Here is a 27,470-nt window from a genome sequence, read left to right as displayed (position 1 = left end):
AGGGGAGAGATACAAAAGGATCCAGAGGGGCAATTTTTTCTCTCAAAGGGTGGTGAGTGTCTGGAACGAGCTGCCAGAGGCAGTAGTAGAGGCGGGTACAATTTTGTCTTTTAAAAAGCATTTGGACAGTTACATGGGGAAGATGGGTATCGAGGGATATGGGCCAAGTGCAGGCAATTGGGACTAGCTTAGTGGTATAAACTCGGCGACATGGACATGTTGGGCCGAAGGGCCTGTTTCCATGTTGTAACTTCTATGATTCTATGATTCTATGATTCTATAAAAAATGTTTACAAACCAGTCTTCTCAGAATAATATGAGGCACAACTTAGAAAAAATCTATAAAACACATCAGTAAAATTAATCCATAAGACATTAAGTGTCTTATTGCATAACACTTGCAATGAAAACAAAATGGAGATTTTTACGGGGTCACAATAATGCATGCTCCACACCAATATTTAAGCTTAATCTATATGGCATGCAGTAATTAGAACTGTAACCGATTAAATGTCGATCAGAACCAATAGTTACTTCAAAGTGCCATTAATACCTGTGCACTGCAATTGAAAAGTTGTTCTATTGGTTTCCACATCTACATTAGTCATAGGATTTATTAGTCATAAGATTTATTAGTCAATGGAACTGCTGCCAATCATAACATTTGTGCTGTTTTATTTTGTTTATATTAAAAGTAACAGCTGCATCCTACCAAACAAGGTTTACAAGTAGATGATTGTCATTTAATTACTTTGTTTGCCTTTGTTATTGGAAAGCTAGTTTAATAGGGTTAGTGTACAACGTATAAATGTCAGGCTTTGTATTTTACAGATGTTAACCGGTTTCAGATCTTAAGAGATGAGATCCGACCATTCAGCTCAAAATCAGGAACCCCCTATATGAATTTTATAACTGTGCGGCATCAGACTGAAATGTAGTTCTGTTCTGGTTGCGTGTTGAACTAACTAACTGTATGTATAAAAGAGACAGTGGACCACTCTAAAACTACCGAATGTTATTCAGTTTAATTTTAATTTGGTAATGGCTTTTGAAAAAATCGCCTGCTTCCCATTTTCAAAGCAACGAAGTGAATAAAACAAGATCTGCCAGTAGATTCTTTAGCTTTCGGTGGACTCGGATGATTGCTCAGGATAAAGAGCTCTAAGAGTATTTGACTTACATAGTCTACATGAAATTCCCTACCCGGAGGGCATAGCTCAGCTCTCGCACCAAGGGGGCACCAGGAGTCTGGGCTGGCATCATTCGCCCGGCTAAAGCTGAACTCCGCCCCCAGTGTTTTAATTCTAGGAGCCAACTTAACTCCTGGAGAAGGGCTGGTTAGACTTGATGAACTATATGTTATGAATCCCATTGTATTTTACCTAATTTTGTAAATATGATTAGTGGTACGGCCTATCCAATCGCTGGTCCACGTGTAATGTTGTCCGTCTGTACAAATTGAGTGTGGGGCACTGCACCAGACTGGATAAATCCAGTAGCAGTATCACAATCCTATAATTATTAATCACCCAGGTTGACACGCTCTTCAGAGAGCGGAAGGACTCTACCGTTGCATTGTCAAAAAAAACTCACAAAGATCGATGAACACTCCACACTTGTGAAGTATGCTAAACGCGCACCTTGTGCGTTTTGGATAGCGAAGGAGTTCCAATGAAATCGGGCAAGGTGTTATTAAAGGGCACACCAGTGCACTTCCAGGAGGTGCGATAGGTTTGTCAAATAGAATGAGAATTAATCTTAACCTTTGCCTAACAAAACTATTTTTCTAGTTATTAATTTCGTTCTCAGGAATTTTTACGTTATGGGTGTTATTTAAAAGTAGTTAATGGGCCGAACAATAATGGGGGATGATTTTTTTCGTGTTCATCGTATCCATTTCCGCAAATGGTACAGTTACTGTACATGTTGATACCACTTTCCTCAAAAAGATGTGAGAGGAGCTGTTGCCTCTGTCTGGATTAAAACGCACCGGGATGTGGCAAGTTCTACAGTTCAGGACACAGCCGCAGAGGGTGCAAACTATATTATGTATGCATTTATGTAAACCGTTTAAATTCCACAATCCTTGGAAGATCGAATCGATTTATTTTCAGTGGAATGGATCACAGACCGAGGAAAGCGCTCTAAAGTCCAAGTTGGAGCTGCGCAAACACCCACCGTTCGTTTATACAGAGTGGAGAACCGCATAGAATGGGATAAACATTTTAAAATATCATCGCCTGATCAGGGAGAATAAAGATAACGACAGACTTTTATTTTGTCTTTTTGGGCACTTGGGTGTTTGTAAATAAATGCGGCACGGCGCCAAAATAAATAAATTGCAGACAGGACAGAATTGGAAGAATAAAACTGCACTCTTTAATTATTTTGCATTTTGTTATATTCTGTGGAACTTGCACGTGATTTTTTTTATGTATATATAAAACAAGGCTTTCCCATCCCCAAATTTAAAGAAACTGAAAATAAAAATATATTTCAGAATATAGTTCCAGTTAAAAGCGTGACACAATTATAAAAACTAAAATTATGCAAAAATGACACGTTTAAATTTTCACAAACGTAGACAATTTTAGGTATCAAAATAGATATTACGGCGTGGAATATACAGTATAACCTGTGTAAACATCATTGGCGAGGTGAGTTGAACCATCATGAGGGAGATTGGAGGCACTATAGCTGCCAAACCCCCATCTAAAGCCCGATGGATTTCATTTACTTATTTTACAAATTGATGTCCAATAACTCTGTGTAGGACCAATTCATAAATTATTGATTTATACTAAATATCATGTATTTAACCTGATACCATGTTATACACTTAACATCAAGTATAAAACGATTTGCACTGGTTGCTTACAGTCACAGAATGCGCTTGATGGGCGCGCTCTAACTGATGAACTGTTTTACATGGATCCGTAGCACCATCCCAAGACATGTCTTTTTATAAGTTTACGTGCTGGGAGTTGTGTAGGCTGTACGTATTTGGGTGAGAATGTCCAATCAAGTTAATGTAATGGCGATCAAGGCCCTGCATAGAGTGCAGGAAGTTGTGTTGCTGACCTGGGTTTGTAATGGGCATAGTCGGACTCGGGATAAAAGGGAGCCCGGGACTCCGAGCTGAGCCGTGCCAGTGCAATGGTTGTGTTCTCGCCACCCCGGCCCCTTGTTGTAATAGTGATTCGTTTAAACGCGAATTTGTAAACTCTGGAACGGGGTGAAACTGATACGAATATTCTGTGTCGTGAGAGGAGATTGGCCCGAATATGGGATCGGTACATCGGCGAGCTTTGGACTGCAAGAAGGCGAGGATTCGGGCGTATTTGGTGTCCTTAGTCTCCATGCGCTCCACCGTGGTCAGATAATGGACTAAGTTCTTCATACACTCGTGGTAACCAGCGTGGAAATAGTTAGCAAACTCTGCGAGTAACTCGCCTACGTAAAACAAAAACACATTTGTTTAGATCTTGTGTTAACACAACTATCCTCTTCAAATTGGCATGGATTGTCCATAGGTTTGGGTAACATTTGACTTTTAAAACGCAGTTAAATGACAGAAAACAGACCATGCTAATATAACGACATGAATTCAATTATATGGTTGTAAATGATTTTAGAAATGTATGCGCATTACAACATCAGTGCTATTATTTAAATCACACCATTCGAATTATAGTTTCTAGTGGCGTGCATGGTGATTTTGAAAACGTACTGAAGATCAGGAAAGTGACAAGTCATTTCTGGTTACTGACCCGTTTGAGTATGGTCCAAGCATTGGTACTGATATTCCCATTCGAATTTTCTGATAGTAAATGGGAGCTTGCTTGTTAGAATTTGTAAATGCCACATGCTATAAAAGGGTATTTCCATCCAGTCTGGAGGCACACTTTCCCCAATGCGAAGTCTTGAGGGGAAAAAAAGGGATGACTGATACATTTCACCTTTTCAGGTTAGAAAATTTCGTGATATGGGGAGAGAACAGTGTGCAGGTCTCTAAAGTTTTTAAAAAAAATTATGAAGTCCATGTGCTTAAACGTAACAGTAATCCTCTCAGACATGCGTAACGGCCCCAAAGCGCCACTTCAAACGTAGTTTGAAGTTTCATTAAAAAGAAAACACCACTATCCAGTTAATTCAATTTAGTTTCTTTACTAGAAAAAAAAGTGCTTAGCATTAAAGTATTTTTTTGTTCTTGAAGTGAAAACGTACAGCGTTTTATGAATGTGTACAGATGCACACAGTGCTGACAAGTGTGAGAAATGGGCCTCGCCAGGGGGGGTGGAGGGAGGTGGTCACATTTTTAACCTGATCTACACTTGTATGTTTTCTACCCAAGATTTACGCTCAGTTGCAAGCACGTTCTGCACTTAATACTTCACCCCCAGCTTGCCAAAGTTAAAGTGTCATACTGGTTTGAAGTAAGGTTACTTTCTGAAGTTTTTAAATGAGAGGGTTGTGGCCCTTTACCTTTTTCTCTCCCTCTGGCGAAGTCAGCCGAGTGCAGAGCCCTTAAATACTGAACTGTCATTTCCAAAATCTCAGCCTTTTCCAGCTTCCCAGTGCCCTGAAATAAGAGATCACGATACAATAGTTGCAGATAATAAACAAACAGTCTGTTGTGCGTTATGAAAGCAACATCGCTAGTTTTAATCATGTTATTTAATAAAAACATACACGATTAAAGAAATTGTGGAGCAAGTACCTGTTTTGCCAGTGCCATTGGAACAGTTTTGCCAAGTTCGTTCAGACAGCGATTGATCCGATCTCTGCGTCTTTTCTCAATCACTTTGTGGGACACTGGAGCAGTCTGAGAAATTTAAAAAAAAAGACTTCGTTACAGAAAAAAAACGGGAATGGGAACGGGACGTCCCGCGGAAGAATGCGGTTTTACTGGGGCCACCCTCTCCGCGAAGGATTTTCATTCCGCTCAACTAGAAACTTTTCTTTCAATAAAAATGAATGAAAAAAATATTGTATTATTTCAGCAAAAAAAAAGCCAGACTGTACTGTAATTTTTAAAGTCAAAAAGATACTGTTGGAAGAGGCCAGCGAGACTGAATTTAAAATATGACATGAAGGTGCTCTTACCTTGCGCTCTTTCGTTTTGGAGGACATCTTCACTCAAAGAAGATAAACTGAACAATTAAAAGACTTTCACCGATAGCAGCCAGACTTTTCCCCGTGTGCTTTCTGCAGTAAAATAAAACGCGACTGTGCTCCTCTCGGGCTGTAAGTGGCTCCTTATAAAGCGATCATTAAGGGGACCAGTGCATTCATTGCCTAAATTATTCGATGGGATTAGAGAGCGGGGCATTGGGGAATATGTGGTTAAAGAGGTGGCAGAAATCTGGGCTGAGGTACTATAGAGAGGGGTTAGCAGGGGGCAGTCCTGCTTTGTTAATCCACGTGGCTCTTCAAAAGACACGTGATCCCTTTCCGAATATCATTTGCATAGTAATAAAAAGGCGGGAAATGCGAACTAAGGCTGGTGTCTGCCCTGATCCATCAGGGCGCAATGCGCACAAGAAAAGAAGAAAGAAGAAACAACAAAAAAAAAGTTTCTTTTTTTTCCCTCTTCCCCCCCTCCCTCTCCCTTTCGATTTCGCCTGTTTACAAAACTCAAGCGAGCGATCCCAGCCCTCAAGCATGTCCGGAGTCATTAAAGTAATTAAGTAAGCCTTTAATAGGCTGTTCCGCCGAGTTCAAGGGAAGGGGAAGGCTCTCGTTTGTTCTCACACGAGTTGGTGACACATCCATTTTATGGGAGATGGCAAGCTTTTGTTTCCACTCATTATTTATTGGAGACCTCGGCAGGTGTGGGACCGGGGCTGGCACACGAACATTGCCTGCTTCAAAACCAGCCCCAGCAGACTTTGGCACACGAGGCTACCCACCACTGGATTCGATTTGGTGGGCTCAATTTGTAGCCTATTATCCTATAAGAAAATGTCTATTGAAACGAATGAATAGTTTCGTTGGCCTAAATTTTAATAATGGGAGATCTTTAAGCATTGTGGGGGGAAGAGAGAGAAAGAGAAAAAAAATAAAAGGGAAAATGCAGCTGGTCTAAAAGTGTATTATTCACTGTCACCTGCAAGAGGGAGAGCCTGGAGATCCCTATTCATTTGCCTAATTTTGATCAATTTAACAAACTTTGGGAAAAATTACTCTGGCATTGTTCAAGAGGGCAAAGCTTGATGATCGAATTAGCAGCATGTTCTGATCCGGTAAATGTCATTAGAGAGAAAGAGACAATCGCCTTTAAAATGGTCCCTTTAAATGCGCCAAGTGGAGAAGCCAGGGCGCTAATATTCTAAAGACAGCGCTTTGATATGATAGGCTACTTTGCATCCCGCTTTTGCAATATTATCATAACAAAAATATTTTAACATGCGACTAAGTTAAATGGGAACAAAGCTGCTTTATTTTTTTTACAGCGGCCTTTTAAGCAAAGTTAACTTGGCGATTGTTTTGTCTGGTGGCGTTAGTTTAACAGACTCCCCTCCCCACTGCATCACAACATTTTTGCGCAGGGATTTTTAAAAAATAAATAATAAAAGTATGTTTTCACATTTTGTAAATAATAAACATATAATTTGTAAAATGTGAAAGGAGTATTTTATCGTACAATGGACTGGCATCCGAGATTAACGATTATTTAAAAAATGAAAGGAGATGAATATTTACAGTCCTCTTTTTTATAGTCACCTTTGGGGGTCACGTAAAAGACAATAATTTTGGTTTATTTCAGCATTAGCAAAACAAACAAAAAATAAATTAAAATATGTGTATATAAAGTGCAAAAAATACAGCGAACAGGAAAACTAAAATCTATTTCCATATACAGTACACTTTTTAAAAAAGATATATATGATCAGATATCTGAAATAGAGGAATTTCATTTTATAAGTCATTTTAAATACCTCTCTCAAAGTTTAAAATTAAGATCTACAGAAGTGTCACAGAAATCGAAATGCCCTGTGGAAAAAATCTGTACAATGTAAGTTGTTATTTGCAGAGAGTGATGCCCACGACCTTTTGACTTGCCACAATGTGGCTAGCATCAGTTTGTCAGACAAATCGGTTTAACTGAGAATAGTGGCCTTGGCGATGAGCTTTCAATGGGAAATTGTTCTGTTTGAATTAATTTTCAAGTGAAAAAAGACGCAAGGTCACTCAAGCAACTCCGTCTTTACAATTATATGGAAAGCATATTTAATGCACCGATTCTACGTATATACCGTTTACATTTCACTATACGTTAATGTATATTACACACTAACTCACAAGCAAACAGAAGGTAAATACACTGCCCTATATCGTTATCCTGTTTTGCTGAAGATAAAAAAAACCTATCTTTGTTTTACTCTTATCCATAGCTCTTTATTTTGTGAGGTACAAATTTCAGTTTTCGGTTTTAGTTACCACTGCCACCATTTTAAACATAATTTGGAGACGTCTTTTTTTACCTTTGCGCATGTCAGCTAAATTAAAAATATAGAATCTTATTTATATTGTATACATGTCTAAGTTTATTTGTGAAGAAATAATCTGTCGCGAAGTTCCCACAGACCGTTCATTCTTTTTCACACTTAATCAGAGTTTGGTATGACAGTGGAACATACTCAAAATGCAGCTAAGTACAGCCTTTAAGTGATGCTTTTATATTTAATGTTTGATGCACCCCGCGGGGTGCGTTTTACTTTCCAAACCACATAGGATAAGGCGGTTAACAATTTTAGTTCTTAGGTCTTCCTATAACTCTCCCATTCACACCCATTTGTGCTTTTGGAATTCTTTTTAATAGTTGGAACTTTGCTTGTTTTGTCTCAGCGTGGTAATAGAACGCCACTTGGTTATAATACAGTGACTCTCAAGTGTAAAAATATAAAGGGCGCTGTAAGAGGAACAACTCGGTTGGATTAATTCTGTTTTAGAGACAGTTGCCAAGGTACATTTCAATAACAACAACTATAATTTAGATTTCTTAGTGTCCATGTGTGCGCGTTTCTTAATACAACATTTAGATAATACCCAATGTGGAGCAGCGAAATGCCCAATTCATTCCACGGCTGACCGAGACCTCATAATAATCAACCGAGGAGTAATTCACCAGTAAGTTATAAAGGTGGATGGAATAACCTAGGCATTCCTGTTTACGTAGCGTTTATGCAACTCTAAATCAATATAACATTTTTATATTTTTCATTAACAGATGTCCCTTTCTTAGTAGGTTCCCCAAATCTCTGCCTATTTCATTCTGTGTGTGCCCAGATGTAAAGAAGTGCACTGAAGTGACGCTGGGTACCCACCTGTCAGTTTTCCATCTTTCCCTGTGAGGAAGTGTCTTTTTCCCATGCAATACCATCCTGGTACTCAGCTGAGATAACCACATGAGAATCATAAATCCAGACTAGGGCCTTATATTTTAATGGTGCAGAGTACCAATTGGTACAAATTTGTGATCTCTCATCTCTTCAAGTTTGGCAGATGCTGTAAAGGCTGAAAGGAAGGTAAGGAAAGATCAAAGCATCAATGGTTCCTCCAAATAGCCAAAGTAAGAGTGGTGAAAGAAAGAGAGTCTTGCATTTATATAATGCCTTTCATGTCCTCAGGGCGTCCCAAAGTGCTTTACAGCCAATGAAGTACTTTTGAAGTGTAGTCACTGTTGTAATATGGGAAACACAGCAGCCAATTTGTGCACAGCAAGATCCCACAAACTACAATAAGATAAATGACCAGATTTATTTGACCATTAGGTGTTGGTTGGGGGATAAATATTGGCCAGGTCACCAGGAGAACTCCCTTGCTCTTCTTCAAATAGTGCTATAGGATCTTTTATGTCCACCTGAGAGGGCAGATGGGCCTTGGTTTAGCTTCTCATCTGAAAGACTTCTGACAGTGCAGTACTTCCTCAGTACTGCACTGAAGTGTCAGGCTCGATTATGTGCTCAAGTCTCTGAAGTGGGGCTTGAACCCACAAACTCCTGACTCAGAGGCGAGCTACCACTGAGTCACGGCTGACTCTAACCAGTATAAGATGGCCTCTTGGAATGGCCCTCACACCTCAGGGATTGCTTTAGTGGGAGCACTCACCTCTTAGTCATTGAATGTGTTGTCGCCTCCCAAATCTGTGCCCATCTTTCCTGCAACTTCATGTTTGAATCCTTCCAATCAGATTTTTACCCCTGCCACAGCACTGAAACAACCCTTATCAAAGTCACAAATTACATCCTATATGACTGTGACCGTGGTAAACTATCCCTCCTCATCCTATTCTGCTGCCTTTGACACAATTGACCACACCATCCTCCTCCAACACCTATCCTCTGTTGTCCAGCTGAGTGGGATTGCCCTCACCTGGTTCCATTCTTATCTGTCCATTCATCGGCAAAGAATCTCCAGCAATGGCTTCTGCATTGGCTTCTCTTCCAGCTCCCACACCGTTACCTCTGAAGCACCCCAAAGATCTATCCTTGGCCCCTCCTATTTCTCATCTACTTGCTGCCCCTTGACACAATGTCAGGTTCCACATGTATGCTGGTGACATCCAGCTCTACCTCATCACCACCTCTCTCGACCCCTCCACTGCCTCTGATTTATCGCACTGCTTGTCTGACATCCACTATTAGATGAGCAGAAATTTCCTCCAATTAAATATTGGGAAGACTGAAGCCATTGTCTTTGGTTCCCACCACAAACTCCACTCCCTAGCCACCAATTCCATCCATCTCCCTGGCCACTGTCTGAGGCTAAACCAGACTGTTTGCAACCTTGTGGTCCTATTTGACCCTAAGATGAGCTTCCAACCCCATATCTGCTCTATCACCAAGACCGCCTACTTCCACCTCTGTAACATCACCCGTCTGCGCCCCTGCCTCAGCTCATCCGCTGCTGAAACCCTCATCCATGCCTATGTTACCTCTAGACTAGAATATTCCAATGATCTCCTGGCTGGCCTCCCATCTTCCACCCTCCATAAACTTGAGCTCATCCAAAACTGCTGCCTGTGTCCTAACTCGCACCAACTCCCGTTCGCCTGTCATCTCTGTGCTCGCTGACCTATATTGGCTCCCGGTCCGATAATGACTAGATTTTAAAATTCTCATCTGTAACCTCCTCCAGCCCAACAACCCTCTAAGATCTCTGCGCTCCTCCAATTCTGGCCTCTTGCGCATCCCCAATTTTCAGCGCTTCACCATTGGTGGTCGTGACTTCAGCTACCTAAGTCCTAAGTGGGTAATGCATTGAGAGAGATGCCGTCTTTGAATGAGGTGTTAAAACCAAGACCCTAATTGCCTGCTCAGGTTAATGGCACTGTTCAAAGAAGAGCAGGCGAGGTGTCCTGGTCAACATTTAATGCTCAACTGGTCATTTACCCTATAACTAGTCATTTGTCTCATTGCTGTTTGTGCAACCTTGCTGTCCAATGGGCTGCTGTTTTAGCCTGCATAACAATAGTAGTTACACTTCAAAAAGTTATTCATTGGCTCTATGGTGTTTGGGATGTGCTGAGGACATGAATTGGGCTATATAAATGCAAGTTCTTTCTTTCTTTTGTATGCCTGGAAGTCTTCTGAGCTGTACTGCCACTTTTGTATGGATGCACAGCCAAATCTACCTTGCAATGCTGTGACTTTAGCACCTGAGACAGGCCAGGTTGTCCAGGAGGATGATGGAGTCAAGAGAAGAGATCAAAAACTCAGGATTATCATTTGAAGAGCAAAGAGGGACATTAGAAGAATTTTTTTTCACAAAGCAGGGTATTGAAATGGTACTTTACTACAAATGGCGATTGAGGCAGAAACTATAACATAGATTTAAAGGGAATTAAATAAATATTTGCAAATGAAGAATATGAAGAAATATGAGGAAAAGCCAGGGAATGGGCTAAGAAGAAACAACTGCATGTGAAGAGCTAGTACCAGTACTAGTAGCATGGGCTGAATAGCCTCTTTCTGTACTGTAAATTCTATGATTCTTTTGTTTTAGCACTTGATTGTGGAAAACACAGTTGAGAGGTGGGGGGGATGGGGGATGTGGGGACAATTAAGTAGTTGGCTATGAGTATCCCCAATTTACATCAGACTTGGACGTCCAGAACTTTACAACGGCTGGAATGTCACAAACTGTCCTGAGTATATCCTTCCAGTATGCTGAAGTAGATGTCTGCCAATTACCTGCTGAGGAGATTCTGAGGTTTAGGACAACAGCTGGAGACCAGATATGTGAATAAGTTAGAGCTCCACAACTAACTTGATTGGGTTGCAGCAAGGCAAGCATTTGCTATTGAAACTCTGCACCACCAATTGGGGAACCATCAGTCAGTGGGGTGTGGCATGTGTCCATGTTGTGGTGAGCACAATGGTGACAATGTACTCACACATTTTACGGAAGTTGTGCTACACACCATGTCATTCAGTTGGAGTTTATGGTATTTGCTGCCCAACTAGTGAGAGCTCAAACCAACACATCTTAGTTGCCTAATAACCAACTACTGATCATCCTCCTCTAGGTGGGATCAAGTTGGCTCCAACCCAATATTCCTCGTAACAGGAGATTGGAAATGAGTTGATTCTCTGTGGCCTACTCAGTGATCTGATACCGGAGCCTGCAGTACTCCGGGGCTCCATTAATGCTTAATCAACCAGCCTGGTTTATTGATGGAACTTGAAAGGGTAAGTCGATGACAACCGATGACAAGTGGGATTCTTCCCACTTGGCTCCAAATAAACCTGCAAATTAATGGCGGAATGGGTAAGAATGGTTGTAACTGGGCAAGCAAAGGGAAACTTATCAATATTTTGTGCTTGTAAGCTGCATACTGTTAGCTGGTTAAACTCCAACAGCACCACTATGCCCAACTTAAGGGTCCCAAAAACATGGTGTTCACCAACCTACACCAAAATTCTCTGAACTTGGGAAAATACAAAATGTCCTTACAGAGATGAAGTGTGAAAATGGAAATGGAGAAAAAGAAAAAAACGTACATTTATATAGTGCTTTATCACTTCTCTGTAGTGTTGCAATGCACTTTACAAATTAATGAGTTACTTTTGAAGTGTAGTTACTGTTGTTACATAAACAAACACGGTAACCAATTTTTCACACAGAAAGATACCACAAACAGCAAATGAGAGCAATGTTTTTCTAAAATTTGTTAATGAGTTCATTTGGAGGTGCTGACTTGGTGGACAATATTGTCCAGAACACTGAGAATTCCCTGTGCTTCTTTGAATAGTGCCATATGTCCATCTGAACAAGTAGGCGGGGTCTCGGTTTAATGTCTCACCCAAAAGACACCCCCTCAATACTGAACTGTTGACTTAGACTATGTGTTCAAATCCTGGAGTTGGGCTCAAATACCTAATTCAAAAGCAAAATACTGCAGATGCTGGAAATGTGAAATAAAAACAGAAAATGCTGGAAATACTCAGCAAATCAGGCAGCATCTGTGGAGAAAGAAACAAGAGTTAACGTTTCAGGTCAATGACCCTTCATCAGAACTCATGTTCTAAGTCAGAGGCAGAGGCAACTCAAGTTCTGAGTCAAAGGAAAAATGCTATCAAATGAGCCAAGCTGATAATCAAATGTGTAAGTCAGCAAGTTCCACAGTGCTGGGTGCTGTTGTTGACTGATCAACCAGTCTGGCTCACTAATGTGGTGGAGAGGGGTAAATGTGTCACTTGGGAATGTGATACTTTTCACTCTGCTCCAGATAACTCTACAAATCAGGGTCGTCATGGTTGGTTAAGCATGGGGAAGCTTAGCAGTGTTCTGTAGCGATAAGCTGCATGGTTTTAGCTGGTTAAACTCCAGCAGTATTTCAGTGGCAGTTGGGAGTTCCTAACCCTGGGCTCTGCCAACCTTGCTTGTAAGAACTCAGGTCTTGGGTAGGTAAGGTATGTCTCTGGAGGGAGAATGTGCACTCCATACCAGGCAAACAGAAACTCTACATGTGTGGATTTCTCAGAGCAGCGTGTCTTGGAGAATCTTAAGCATGGTGATAGGTTTCCACGCATGTCAGACCAGCTGGGTAGATTTAGAACAATGTGTTTCAACCCCAACATCAGAAGACTAGTCTCTACTGCATTTGTGTGAATGTTTCCAGTTCCCACATCAATTGTCTTTGTGTGTTCACCGACTATCCTTGAGCCTAATATAGAATCACAGAATCATAGAAAATTCACGGCACAGAAGGAGGCCATTCGGCCTATCGCGTCCGGCCAAAAATGAGCCACCCAGCCTAATCCCACTTTCCAGGACTTGGTCTGTAGCCTTATAGGTCATGGCATTTCAGGTGCACATCCAGGTACTTATTAAATGAGTTGAGGGTTTCTGCCTCTACCACCCTTTCAGGCAGTGAGTTCCAGACCCCCACCACCCACTAGGTGAAAAAAAAGTTTTCCTCAGCTCCCCTCTAATCCTTCTACCAATCACTTTAAATCTATGTCCCCTGGTTATTGACCTCTCTACTACGCCGCTCATAATTTAGTACACCTCAATTAAATCAGCCCTCAGCCTCCTCTGTTCCAAAGAGAACAACCCCAGCCTATTCAATCCTTCCTCATAGCTAAACTCCTCCAGTCCTGGCAACATCCTCGTAAATCTCCTCTAGTGCAATTACATCCTTCCTGTAATGTGATGACCAGAACTGTACGCAGTACTCAAGCTGTGGCCTAACCAGTGTTTTATACAGTTCCAGCATAACCTCCCTACTCTTATGTTCTATGCCTTGGCTAATAAAGGAAAGTATCCCGTATGCCTTCTTAACCACCTTATCTACCCGCCCTACTACCTTCAGGGATGTGTGGACATGCACGCCAAGGTCCCTCACTTCCACTACACCTTTCAGTATCCTCCCATTTATTGTGTATTCCCTTGCCTTGTTTGCCCTCTCCAAATGCATTACCTCACACTTCTCCGGATGGAATTCCATTTGCCACTTTTCTGTCCACCTAAGCAATCCATTGATATCTTCCTGCAGTCTACAGCTTTCCTCCTCACTATCAACCACACAGCCAATTTTTGTATCATTTGCAAGCTTCTTAATCATGCCCCCTACATTTAAGTCCAAATCATTAATATATATCACAAAAAGTAAGGGACCTAGTACTGAGCCCTGTGGAGCCCCACTGGAAACAGCCTTCCAGTCACAAAAACACCAGTCGACCAATACCCTTTGCTTCCTGCCACTGAACCAATTTTGGATCCAACTTTCCACTCTCCCTTGGATCACATGGGCTTGTACTTTTTTGACCAGTCTGCCATGTGGGACCTTGTCAAAAGCCTTATATATATTCTGCAGATCCACTCTCACCTGGAAGTCAGTTGAGACTGTCAAAATTCAATTCAAATAGGATTCTTTCATCCAACAAGAGAGAATACTTTCACCCCATCAGTCTCAGCTCAACCATTTGCAAATAGAATTTTAATGAATATGTGGTTTAATAGTGATCTCACCCCTCTGCTGCTGATATGGTCATCTGTTGTGATCCAGCTATTTATGAAAATTACATTGAATCAATGCTAAATTTGCAGTCTAACTACAAAAAATCTACCTAATTTGATTGAACAAAAAGATAGTTTCACACCACTTCAGCTTCGTTTTGATGCAGTATTCCCATAGCCAGCATATAACCAATATTTTATACTTTACTTTTGAAACATGAATGCTAACTCTCTGATAATATCACAATTTTAATCGGCATTTGCCATTTGTGTGTGACACTCAGTTATGTTGTAAGAATCCTGTGCAGAGTTATACATCACCTGAGCATAGAATCATTTGTCATGGTGAACACTTCAATACATTACGTGACATGCCTCCCTGAGGATCTAAATGGCTATCAGTAGCATTTTCACTTGAAATTGGAAGGACTCTAGTACGGTTTACTCCAGCTACCTCCAACACAAGGTCTAACTTGTGCGTTGTTTGTGCTACTTTATAGGCCCTGTGCTTGTATCCAGAATGGGAAATACAACATTTACATAAGTGTCAGCTTGGATCAGTTGGCATCACCCTTACCTTTGAATCATTCCATTCCTGACTTTGAGCACATAATGTAGACTGACAATTCCGTGCTGTTGAGAAGGAAAAAAAGAGAGTTGGGCTGGCCTTATTAAAGATACAGGGGTAGGGGTTCCACTCGATAAATCCGGCCAGATCAGCGCAAAAGATTGAGGAATTTCGATTTAGGCAGGGTGTAAATTACGTCCAGCGCAATTCGAGTTTCTGCGATCTTTTGCGCTGGTTCAAAAATCATTACGTGAAGCTGACCCTCCCCACAAAACTGAACAAGCCCCCCGAACAAAGTAACAAGGATGGTGAGTTTCCACCGATTGCGCCCGTCTGCGGCCGTTCGAGGAGGATCTTCAAATTAAGCTAGTTTTCTTAGGCATACAGACACTAGTAGGCGTGTTTTAAACGTTTTTACATATTAAAAAATATTTAATTTACTAAGAAACTGATTAGTGTACACCAATGAAAGTAGTTAATGGTTCAAAGTAGTTTTTTAAAGTCATTTTCAGTGATTTAAAATCAGGTTACTCACAGGTGGAGAACTGGACACTCTTATTAAAAATGTTTATTGCTTGTAATAAACCCACTTTCAGCTGCATTAATAAAACTGCACCAGGTTACCACTCTTAAATACATCTTAAATACATCAATGAATATTTTTTATTGCAAAGAAAAAATTTGTCATGTCTGACAGGGTGGATAAAGGGGAACCAGTGGACGTAGTGAATTTGGACTTCCAGAAGGCATTCGACAAGGTGCCACATAAAAGATTATTGCTCAAGATGAAGAATCACTGGATTGGGGGTAATATTCTGGCATGGGTGGAGGATTGGTTATCTAACAGGAAGCAGAGAGTTGGGATAAATGGTACATTCTCGGACTGGCAACCTGTAGCCAGTGGTGTTCCGCAGGGGTCGGTGCTGGGTCCCCAACTCTTTACAATCTATATTAACAATTTGGAGGAGGGGACCGAGTGTAACATATCAAAGTTTGCAGATGATACAAAGATGGGAGGGAAAGTAGAGAGTGAGGAGGACATAAAAAACCTACAAGGGGATATAGACAGGCTGGGTGAGTGGGCGGAGATTTAGTCTCCACTTGGAGAAGCAAGGATTAATCAGGGATAGTCAACATGGCTTTGTCAAGGGAAGATCATGTCTGACTAATTTGATTGAATTTTTTTGAGGGGGTGACTAGGCGTGTGGATGAGGGTAACGCAGTGGATGTGGTATACATGGATTTCAGTAAGGCCTTCGATAAAGTCCCGCACAGGAGACTGGTCAAGAAGGTACGAGCCCATGGAGTCCAGGGTGCCTTGGCACTTTGGATACAAAACTGGCTTCGTGGCAGAAGGCAGAGGGTGATGGTCGAAGGTTGTTTTTGTGACTGGAAGCCTGTGGCCAGTGGGGTACCACAGGGATCTGTGCTGGGGCCCTTGCTGTTTGTGGTCTACATTAATGACTTGGATATGAATGTAAAAGGTATGATCAGTAAGTTCGCTGATGATACAAAAATTGGTAGGGTGGTAAATAGCGAGGAGGATAGCCTCAGTCTGCAGGACGATATAGATGGGTTGGTCAGATGGGCGGAACAGTGGCAAATGGAATTTAACCCGGAAAAGTGCGAGGTGATGCACTTTGGAGGGACTAACAAGGCAAGGGAATACACAATGAATGGGAAGACCCTAGGCAAGACAGAGGGTCAGAGGGATCTTGGTGTGCAAGTTCACAGATCCCTGAAGGCGGCGGAACAGGTAGATAAGGTGGTAAAGAAGGCATATGGGATACTTGCCTTTATTAGCCGAGGCATAGAATATAAGAGCAAGGAGGTTATGATGGAGCTGTATAAAACACTGGTTAGGCCACAGCTGGAGTACTGTGTGCAGTTCTGGTCGCCGCACTACAGGAAGGATGTGATCGCTTTGGAGAGGGTGCAGAGGAGATTCACCAGGATGTTACCAGGGCTGGAGCGCTTCAGCTATGAAGAGAGACTGGGAAGATTGGGTTTGTTTTCCTTGGAGCAGAGGAGGCTGAGGGGGGACATGATTGAGGTGTACAAAATTATGAGGGGCATAGATAGGATGGATACTAAGGAGCTTTTTCCCTTCGTTGAGGGTTCTATAACAAGGGGGCATAGATTCAAGGTAAAAGGCGGGAGGTTTAGAGGGGATTTGAGAAAGAACTTTTTCATCCAGAGGGTGGTTGGAGTCTGGAACTCACTGCCTGAGAGGGTTGTTGAGGCAGGAACCCTCACAACATTCAAGAAGCATTTGGATGAGCACTTGAAATGCCACAGCATACAAGGCTACGGACCAAATGCTGGAATATGGGATTAGAGTAGACAGGGCTTGATGGCCGGCGCGGACACGATGGGCCGAAGGGCCTCTATCCGTGGTGTATAACTCTATGACTCTACTCTATGACTCTATGAGATTTGGCAGATGCAATACAATATTGGAAAATGTGAGATTATGCACTTTGGCAGGAAAAATCGGAGAGCAAGTTATTATCTTAATGGCGAGAAACTGAAAAGTACTGCAGTACAAAGGGATCTGGGGGTCCTAGTGCAAGAAAATCAAAAAGTTAGTTTGCAGGTGCAGCAGGTGATCAAGAAGGCCAACGGAATGTTGGCTTTTATTGCGAGGGGGATAGAATATAAAAACAGGGAAGTATTGCTGCAGTTATATAAGGTATTGGTGAGACCGCACCTGGAATACTGCATACAGTTTTGGTCTCCATACTTAAGAAAAGACATACTTGCTCTTGAGGCAGTACAAAGAAGGTTCACTCGGTTAATCCCGGGGATGAGGGGGTGGACATATGAGGAGAGGTTGAGTAGATTGGGACTCTACTCATTGGAGTTCAGAAGAATGAGAGGCGATCTTATTGAAACATATAAGATTGTGAAGGGGCTTGATCGGGTGGATGCGGTAAGGATGTTCCCAAGGATGGGTGAAACTAGAACTAGAGGGCATAATCTTAGAATAAGGGGCTGCTCTTTCAAAACTGAGATGAGGAGAAACTTCTTCACTCAGAGGGTAGTAGGTCTGTGGAATTTGCTGCCCCAGGAAGCTGTGGAAGCTAGATCATTAAATAAATTTAAAACAGAAATAGACAGTTTCCTAGAAGTAAAGGGAATTAGGGGTTACGGGGAGCGGGCAGGAAATTGGACATGAATTTAGATTTGAGGTTAGGATCAGATCAGCCATGATCTTATTGAATGGCGGAGCAGGCTCGAGGGGCCGATTGGCCTACTCCTGCTCCTATTTCTTATGTTAAATAAGCAATTACGCTCTGTTAAGCTTCCGGATTGCGCTGATTCATGGAAGATTTTACGTTTGTGATTATGTTGATGCATTTTAGCTGAAACTTGAACAGTAACCCAGCCAGCGCAATTTTCGGGTGCAATTTGCAACCAATTGCCAATTGTGCCCAAAGGGGAAACTCTACCCAACAATTTCAGTCACAAAAAGGAAAATATTATTGATGGTGGTGCTCAGACAGTGTATGTCTGAGCACCGTTAATGAAACTGTTACAATGTTGGGAGCACATTATTGATAGGGATCATTAAAATCAGTTTTTACTCATTCCCAGATGTATTTTTTGTGTAGGTGAATCGGTAAAAATGTCCTTAATCAGGTTCACATTGAAAATAAGCAAAGAAAAAGACAAGTCCAAGATAAAGATATTAGAATAGGCAATAGTCAATTTCATTGCAATGAAAATGGTCTCAGTCAAGACTAGGTGGTTGGGGAAAAAATGGCAGCTCAAACCTTTTTGTTTAAGCTATTAATGGTTCAACTCCAAATGATTTGCAGGTTATGAGGATACACTTCATGGTATGTAAGGCAGGTATTTAGTATTCCAAATTGTATTTTAGCTTTAACTCAACCATTTTCTTCCTCACAGCTGTCCAGGTCCTTTTTACTTTATCGTGGTGAGCTCACGGCCTGGATTGGCCCTACCTCCGGGAGCTCATTCAATTAGAGCTCCAGTAACCTTTTAAAAGGGTGGTTCATTTTTGCCAGACAAAAATTCATCTAATCTTAGAAACAGCTTTAATGGAGCAGTAGCAGGCAGGAACTCTGTACTTTCACTGATGCAGCTGTGGAGCTGCAGCTTCATGAAGTGGTCAAAAGGATAGTTGCCCTTTTCAACACTCCGGGTGGCCCTTCCCACAGAATGGTGCAGGCTGTATGGGAAGAGATGGTGCAAATGGTAAATGCTGTATCCAACACCCAGGCAACCTGGGTGTAGATGAGGAAGAATCTTGCCAGCCTGAGAAAATCTACATTTCTCTAGACCAAGTAAATGGGAAAAGTATGCATATCCTAAAATAATTACTCTCAACCTATTATTATAGCTTGACTGTGACATGCAAAGCACTCAGACAACCTTACAGCATTTTGAGAGCTTCACATCCATGCCCACACTGTAGCAGGACACACTGTCTGATTGCAACAGGAAAGTGGAACTATTCTCACGGATACATTTATGTAAAGTAGCATTCGCGCCAGACAAGTGCCAGGCAATGACCATCTCCAAAAAGAGAGAGTTTAACCACCTCCCCTTGACATTCAATGGCATCACCATCAACATCCATTGACCAGAAACTTAACTGGACCAGCCATATAAATACTGTGGCTACAAGAGCAGGTCAGAGGCTGGGTATTCTGCGGCGAATGACTCACCTCTTGACTCCCCAAAGCCTTTCCACCATCTACAAGGCACAAGTCACGAGTGTGATGGAATACTCTCCACTTGCCTGGATGAGTGCAGCTCCAACAACACTCAAGAAGCTCGACACTATCCAGGACAAAGCAGCCCGCTTGATTGGCACCCCATCCACCACCCTAAACATTCACTCCCTTCACCACCGGCACACAGTGGCTGCAGTGTGCACCATCCACAGGATGCACTGCAGCAACTTGCCAAGGCTTCTTCGACAGCACCTCCCAAACCCGCGACCTCTACCACATAAAAGGACAAGGGCAGCAGGCACATGGGAACGACACCACCTGCACGTTCCCTTCCAAGTCACACACCATTCCGACTTGGAAATATATCGCCGTTCCTTCATCGTCGCTGGATCAAACTCCTGGAATTCCCCTCCTAACAGCACTGTGGGAGAACCTCCACCACACGGACTGCAGCGGTTCAAGAAAGCGGCTCACCACCACCTTCTCAAGGGCAATTAGGGACGGGCAATAAATGCCGGCCTCGCCAGCGATGCCCACATCCCATGAACGAATAAAAAAAATATATAAATGTGCCCAGAAAGCAATCATTCAATTAAAACCCAAGAGCATGATTCATGTTCATTTACTCACACATCTGCTGGGATGCTGGATGGACACTTGGGTGGCATTGTTACGCTCGTCAAACTCCCAATATCTCTGCTTTCAGGAGAAGGTGGCACATAACATGAGGGAGCATATGCACACGGTGGGGGTGGGCTGCTGCAATTTCAGACTCTTGATTGCTTTGAAGAAGACAGTATCAAAATCATAAGGATGGAGAGTGTAGTGAAAGTAGGGGATGGTGAAGCTTGAGCCTTCCCCCAAGCTCAGAGCTGGTGCCATCCTTTTGATGTCATTCTTTCTCCCCCTAATCACTCACACTCACCCACTCTCATGCAGTATTACACTTGGGCACCCTTCGATGCACGGGATATTGCTATTTTCTGAAGGGATATCTTACTGTCAGACTTCTAAAATATGTTCTTCAGATCCAAGAGCCTGCCTGGGCTGCCACTGAAAGGGAAGAACCTCATAACACCCTGTGCCATTCATTCCACCTATCTCCAGGGATGTAGGAAATCAATCTCAGGATAGAGCACTGGGTGAATCACAGAGCACAAGTGAGCAGGAGCATGTGGTGGTGGCAATGGAGGGACAGGAACCTGTTGACTGGTGAAACAGCTCATGTCCTTCATCAGCTGCAGACCCCAGGGATTCGGACCTCGTGGGATCTGTAAGAGAAGTTTGCTATCTGAATACATTTTATGAAGTCATTTGGGAGTGTGCAAAACAACCTGTAAGGTCTGGTGATGATTGTGGAGGCGTTCACTACCAATGACTGTGTATTTATGCAAATTTATTACAACTGCAGTCCAGCATGGAGCAAATGCCAAATCCAAGGGCATCTGCAGTGGAGCCCCTACTGACATAAGTTCTTTGCACAACGGAAGTATCTCTCATGAATGCTTACGTTGCTGCTATTGAAGCCGTAATGATCCGTAGGCTCTCTTATCCAGCTGGGGAATGGGGAAGGTCAGATTGAGAGAGCTATTAGACAGGATTTGACAAATATTGTTGCTCAGAGATTTTCTCCCCTGCGGATCATTGCATCTGGTGAGGGAGTGCTTAGCAGGGGCATGGTTAAAGTGGACACGGGTGAGGTTGTTGTTTGTCAGGAGGTTTATCCCAGCTTCCACATTCAAATGACATAAGATATCCCAGGTGACCAGCAGGACATGCCAGCCACCACAGCATCTGATATGGAGGAATCAGTTGCAGGGCCATCTCATGACCAAACACAAGAAGGTACAGGGCACCTCAATCCCCCGAGGTTCCCACTAATGGTGGAGTCACCATCTTACTTAATCCTTCCATTGGAGAAGCACCTAGAGGAAGCATTAGGTCAGATTGTAGAAGATACACACCATATATTATCACCACTGGAAAACACCAGTGTACAAAACAGATCACTTATAGGGAAATAAATTGATTGTACTTAATTTCAACTTTGCCCAGGGAGATTATTTCTAATGGTGTAAAATAAGATAACAGCAGATGGGCATTGATTGTGATTATTGTTAAATTTGTTCTCAGGATGTCAGCAACGCTGGCAAGGCTGCATTTATTGCCCATTATTTTACCCGGAATAGGTCTTCCCTTGAACTGCAGCATCCCTTGTTGTGATGGTACTCCCACAATGCTATTAGGTAGGGAATTCCAGGATTTTCACCCAGTTATGACGAAAGAACGGTGATATATATCCAAGTCAGGATGGTGTGTGATTTGGAGGGGAACGTGGATGTGGTGGTGTTTCCATGCACCTGCTGCTCTTGTCCTTCTAGGTGGGGGAGTTTGTGGGTTTGGGAGGTGCTGATGAAGAAGCCTTGGCAAGTTGCTGCAGTGCATCCTTTAGATAGTACACACTGCAGTCACAGCATGTCGGTGTTGGAGGGAGTGGATGTTTAAGCTGGTGGATGGGGTGCCGATCAAATGGATTGTTTCGTCCTGGATGGTGTAGAGCTTCTTCAGTGTTGTTGCAGCTGCGCCCATCCAGGCAAGTGGAGAGTATTCAATCACACTCCTGACTTGTGCCTTGTAGGTGATGGAGAGGCTTTGGGGAATCAGGAGTGAGCCACTCGCCACATCTAGCAGCCACAGCATTTATGGGGCTGGTCCAGTTTTTGGTCAATAGTGACCCCCAGGATGAAGATGGTGGGGTATTCAGTGATAGTAATGCCATTGAATGTCAACATGGGTGGTTAGACTCTCTCTTGTTGGAGACGGTCATTGTCTGGCACTTGTATGGCATGAATGTTACTTGCCACTTATCAGCCCAAGACTGGATGTTGACCAGGTTTTGCTGCATGCTGGAATGGACTGCTTCATTTTCTGAGGAATTGTGAATGGAGCTGAACACATCAGCGAATAGCCCCACTTCTGTCCATATGATGGAGGGAAGGTCATTGATAAATCAGATGAAGATAGTTGAGCCTAGGATGCTGCCCTGAGGAACTCCTATGACGATGTCCTGGGACTGAGAAGAATGGCCTCCAACAACTACAACCATCTTCCCTTGTGCTAGGTATGATTCCAGCCACTGGAGTGTTTCCCCCTGATCCCCATTGACTTCAGTTTGACGAGAGTTCCTTGGTGGAACACTTGGTCAAATGCTGCCTTGATGTCAAGAGCAGTCACTCTCATAGGAACATAGCAACAGGAGTAGGCCATTCAGTGCCTCCAGCCTGTCCCACCATTCAATTAGATCACGGCTGATCTGTATCTTAACTCCATCTACTTGCCATGGTTCTGTAACCATAAATACTCTTGCCTAACAAAAATCTGTAAATGTCAGTTTTGAAATTTTCAATTGGCGTAGCTTCAACAACTTTTTGGGGGAGTGAGTTCCAAATTTTCACTACCATTTTTGTGAGGAAGTGCTTTCTGACATCACCCCTGATCGAACTAGCTCTAATTTTAAGGTTATGCTCCCTTGTTCTGGACTTCCCCACTAAAGGAAATAGTTTCTCTCCATCTACCCCTTTGATTATCTTAAACACCTCAATTAGATCACCTCTTAATATTCTATATTCGAGGGAATACAAGCCTAGTCTATGTAACTTGTCCTCATAATTTAACCCTTTTAGCCCCGGTATCATTCTGTGAATCTGCGCTGTACCCCCTCCAAGGCCAATATATCCTTCCTGAGGTGCGGTGCCCAGAACTGAATGCAATATTCCAGATGAGGTCTAACCAGAGCTCTGTACAGCTGTAACATATCTTCCACCCATTTGTATTCCAGCCCTCTTGAGATAAAGGCCAACATTCCATTCGCCTTTTAAATTATTTTTTGTACCTATCCACTAGCTTTTAGTGATTTCTGTACTTGTACCCCATAATCTCTCTGCTCATCCACAGTACCTAGCATCTTGCCATTTAGAAAATACTCCGATCTATCTTTCTTAAATCCAAAGTGGATGACCTTATACTTTCTACATTGAACTCCATCTACCACAGTTTTGCTTTCTCACTTAATCTATCAATGTCCGTTTGTAACTTTCTGCTCCAATCTACACTATTTACTGTGCCAACTAACTTGGTGTCATCAGCGAACTTGGATATACAACTTTCTGTTCCTTCATCTAAGTCATTTTTAAATATAGTGAAAAGCTGAGGCTCCAGTATAGATCCCTGGGAACACCACTAGTCACACCTGCCAATTTGAGTACACACCCATTATCCCTACTCTCTGTCTCCTACCTCCTAACTAATTCCCTATCCATGCCATTAGGTTGCCTCCAATTCCATGCGCTCTCATTTTTGTTGATAGTCTCTTATGTGGAACCTTGTCAAATGCCTCTGGAAGTCCGTATAAATAACATCCATGGACACTTCCTTATCTACCACGTTTGTTACCTCCTCAAAAAATACAACTAGGTTCATTAGACATGACTTACCCTTTACAAATCCATGCTAGCAGTATGGACTTGTGCAAGCAGCATTAGCACCTCATATGAATGCAAGTTTTGTGTTTCGCTGGAAGCCTGAAACTATAGTTAACAGAGTTTTGTTGGCACAATGCAAATCAAACTCAAAGTCAGCCATTTTTTCTCCTACTTGGCTTTAACACCAGTAAATGGGGATTACTTTTCTGAATTGGTTTTATTTTGATCCTGGTGGACCACCAGGTGGAAACTGACAAATTTGAGGTTAAGGATTGAACTGGCGGTACTCGTACTTGTTTGGAGTTTCCAACATGCGTTTAACAAATTGGTAATATTTTTATTCTCGGAGCAAAAGAGTGTCAACATAACTAATTATTGGGGGATAGATCGAGTTAATTTTAGGCATGTTGTAGTTCCTGACTAATTACTTAATGTGCAAATCTAGAGGTTTGCCACACTTGGACCAAGAATAAATGTGCATCAGCGTTTGAAAGTCAGTAAGATGGAAGTTGATTGTTATCATCACACAGAACGCATCTGTGAAAAAGAGTGACCACACTGTGCTGACACTTGTAGAGGCATCGGTACAAAGGATTGGTAAACACAATGGGACCTCAGACCTGCTCCACTGCTGACCTTCACTCCTGGTAAGGCCAGAGTATCTGGAGTCAGGAGAGGGTCAGTTATTTTAAATATTTCTGCGAGTGCTCGCACCAGTATGGGCACAATTGGGATGGTAGCTGCAGGGGGAAGGAAAATGTAGCACTGACAAGTCATTTGGGGGGAGAGGGGGACAAGGTTGTGTATTTTAAAATGTTAGCAATCTGTGTTATAAATTGGATAGCCAGGTGGGGAAGGATAGAATACTAGAGCCTGATTTTCAGTTGCTTCCAAGCCTTTATTCACACCGCTCAACATTACACACCCTCCTATAAATGGATACAAGAGAGTCCCCAATTGATACCCATCACCTGAATACAATTAACACTAATTGATATAAATCACATGGATACAATTAACAGTCTGCCCCCTTCATAGCCCAAACACGCTGTCTTTAACTAATAAACATCTGCCAGATATATCATTGTCTCATGAGTCCTCAAATCTGTTACTTACCTAAGGAGCAGGAGCTAGAGTACTAGGCCTGATTCAATATAAAATCCAACAAATGTGCAGAAAGGTTGGCTGGCTTTCATCATTGTGTAAGCAGATTGGCTAGAGAGCCCATCTACTCTGCCAACTATGCCCAGCCCAAGTGAATAATCTCATAGAATGGTCACAGTGCAGAAGGAGGCCATTCAGCCCATCGAACCGTGCCCATGTAGTCAAACACTGTCATTGTGCATCTGGGTGTTGCCAAGTTGCACTGTGGCTTGGACAGTTCACATGAACTGCTTCAGCAAGTACATATCTCCCTCTGAGACTCCTGTAAAGTCTGGAGATGTTGGAAGAGGTCTCAAAGGCTGCCATCTACATCTTGAGGCTGCCATATCCTCTCGTCTGTCAATGAGGAATTTCCTGAAAGTTTGAGGATAGAACCTGTGGAGCTGACAACTCTTCCTGTCACTTGACAGTTAACTTTGGATGAACACTGTCCAATATCTACAGACTTCTCACTAGTGGATTCCTTAGCCCCTGCCACCTCATTACTGCCCTCAGAAATGGTTATAACTTCTGGAATGCATAGAATGGAGTGGGTTGTTCATTGTGTGCAGATCTTGGCTGCTGCTATAGACCCAAACTGATCACTCCTATTTTTTCTTTAAGCTCACTTTCATCCCTTCCCCTCTTCCTCTCACCATGCCATGTCACCTTTCACCTCCGCCTGTTCTACAACTATGCCTCCCTTAATGCCCCACACCCATCACTACTCTACAGCCTTCTCTCACCATCGTCTCAGGCTCAAATCCTTCTTGAAATCCCTGGCTTCCCTCTGCACCCTCCTGCGGCATTCTTTGCTGGACCCACCATGAAACCCATTGCAGCGTCTCCCAGAGCAGCAATCCAAACTGCCTATCCTCTACTCCCAGCAACTATTTTGCTCCAGGGCTAATCTCTCTAATCTCCTCCTCATCCCACTCATATCTTCCACTGCACCACCCTGATCCTGTCAACGGATCTATATTCACCACATCCCACCTCATATAAGCCTCCAGAATGTTCACTTAATCACAAACAAGGCCATGCCATTCACAACTTCACTGTGGATGATTTTATTGACATCCTGGCTTTGACAGAAACTTAGCTGTCAGCCACTGATGACTTCCCCTTATAGAAACCTTCCCACCTGCCTATACTTTTTACCACCAACCATATTCAAACATTCATAGCAGCAACATAACCCTCATCGCATCTCACCTTGGCCTCCCTCTTGTCTTCTCTTTCTTAAAAATCTCATTGACTTCCTTACCAAGATGCCCCCCTTCCTTTATCCCGCAGCTTCTGCACCAAACAACTCCACATCCTTGGTGATTTTAGCCTACACATCAACTTACTCTGTCTCCTCTGACTTCACCACCCTTTTGTCCTTCCTTAATCTCACCATATAATCTCCCCCACCAATACCCTTGGGCATCCCCTCAACTTTGTCATCTCCTGTGGTCTCTCTACACCCAAGGTCTCAATCACTGACATAGCAACCTCTGACCACTTCCTTGCCTCCCTTACATCCTGTTACCCCTCTTCTAACCCACTGCTCTTACCATTTGGCTGTTGAAAAAAACTCTCTCCAGCTCTCTCACAAACGCACTCATAAATTCTCAGCTCCCTCACTTTTGGTCCTTCACCTATCATTACATCTCTGTCACTATCAACCTACTTAATCTCTTCCTCATTTCTGTCTTTGATGGTTCTTATCCGCAGCATATTAATCATTGTCCCCCATCCCTTCTAAGCCCCTGGTACAGCCTTCATCTTCTCTCCCTCAAGTATGAAGGGCACAAACCCGAACGTACCTGGCGCACATTTAACCTAGTCATCAATTGTCAGATCTGGCTATTAGGTCTCGATCTCCTCACCCAAACCAATCCAACATCCTGGATGGCAAGGACAATTTCAGGCTCCTTTTTTTCATGACCAACTGCCTCCTGAAACCCCCTTTTGTTCAGCCCTTTCTCCCCTTCCCTTAAACATCAAATATGAATAGCTCATGAACTTCTTTGTCTTCAAGATCAAGACCATCCATGCAGCTGCCTCTGTTGCTTCCTCCCCTGCGTCCCCATCTTTCTCTTCTTTCTCCTAGTCCCCCAC

General features: G+C 42.7%; 1 protein-coding gene across 1 annotated transcript in view; it reads right to left on the bottom strand.

Moving 5' to 3' along the window:
• Window positions 1-2,471: 2,471 nt before the first annotated feature.
• The window catches only part of helt (helt bHLH transcription factor), a 67,403-nt gene continuing 42,404 nt past the window's right edge, over window positions 2,472-27,470 (bottom strand). The window contains exons 3-5 of the mRNA XM_067982593.1: window positions 4,721-4,825; window positions 4,486-4,582; window positions 2,472-3,453 (exon numbers count right to left, since the gene is read on the bottom strand). Of these exons, the coding sequence (XP_067838694.1) occupies window positions 2,963-3,453; window positions 4,486-4,582; window positions 4,721-4,738 (606 nt within the window). The 5' untranslated portion in view covers window positions 4,739-4,825 and the 3' untranslated portion in view covers window positions 2,472-2,962. The remainder of the gene's footprint in view (window positions 3,454-4,485; window positions 4,583-4,720; window positions 4,826-27,470) is intronic.

Source organism: Heptranchias perlo, chromosome 4 (genome assembly GCF_035084215.1).
Source record: "Heptranchias perlo isolate sHepPer1 chromosome 4, sHepPer1.hap1, whole genome shotgun sequence".
In the NCBI taxonomy this organism is placed as follows: domain Eukaryota; kingdom Metazoa; phylum Chordata; class Chondrichthyes; order Hexanchiformes; family Hexanchidae; genus Heptranchias; species Heptranchias perlo.
The sequence above is the reverse complement of the archived record's forward strand: the minus strand, read 5'-3'. Positions and strand labels throughout refer to the sequence as shown.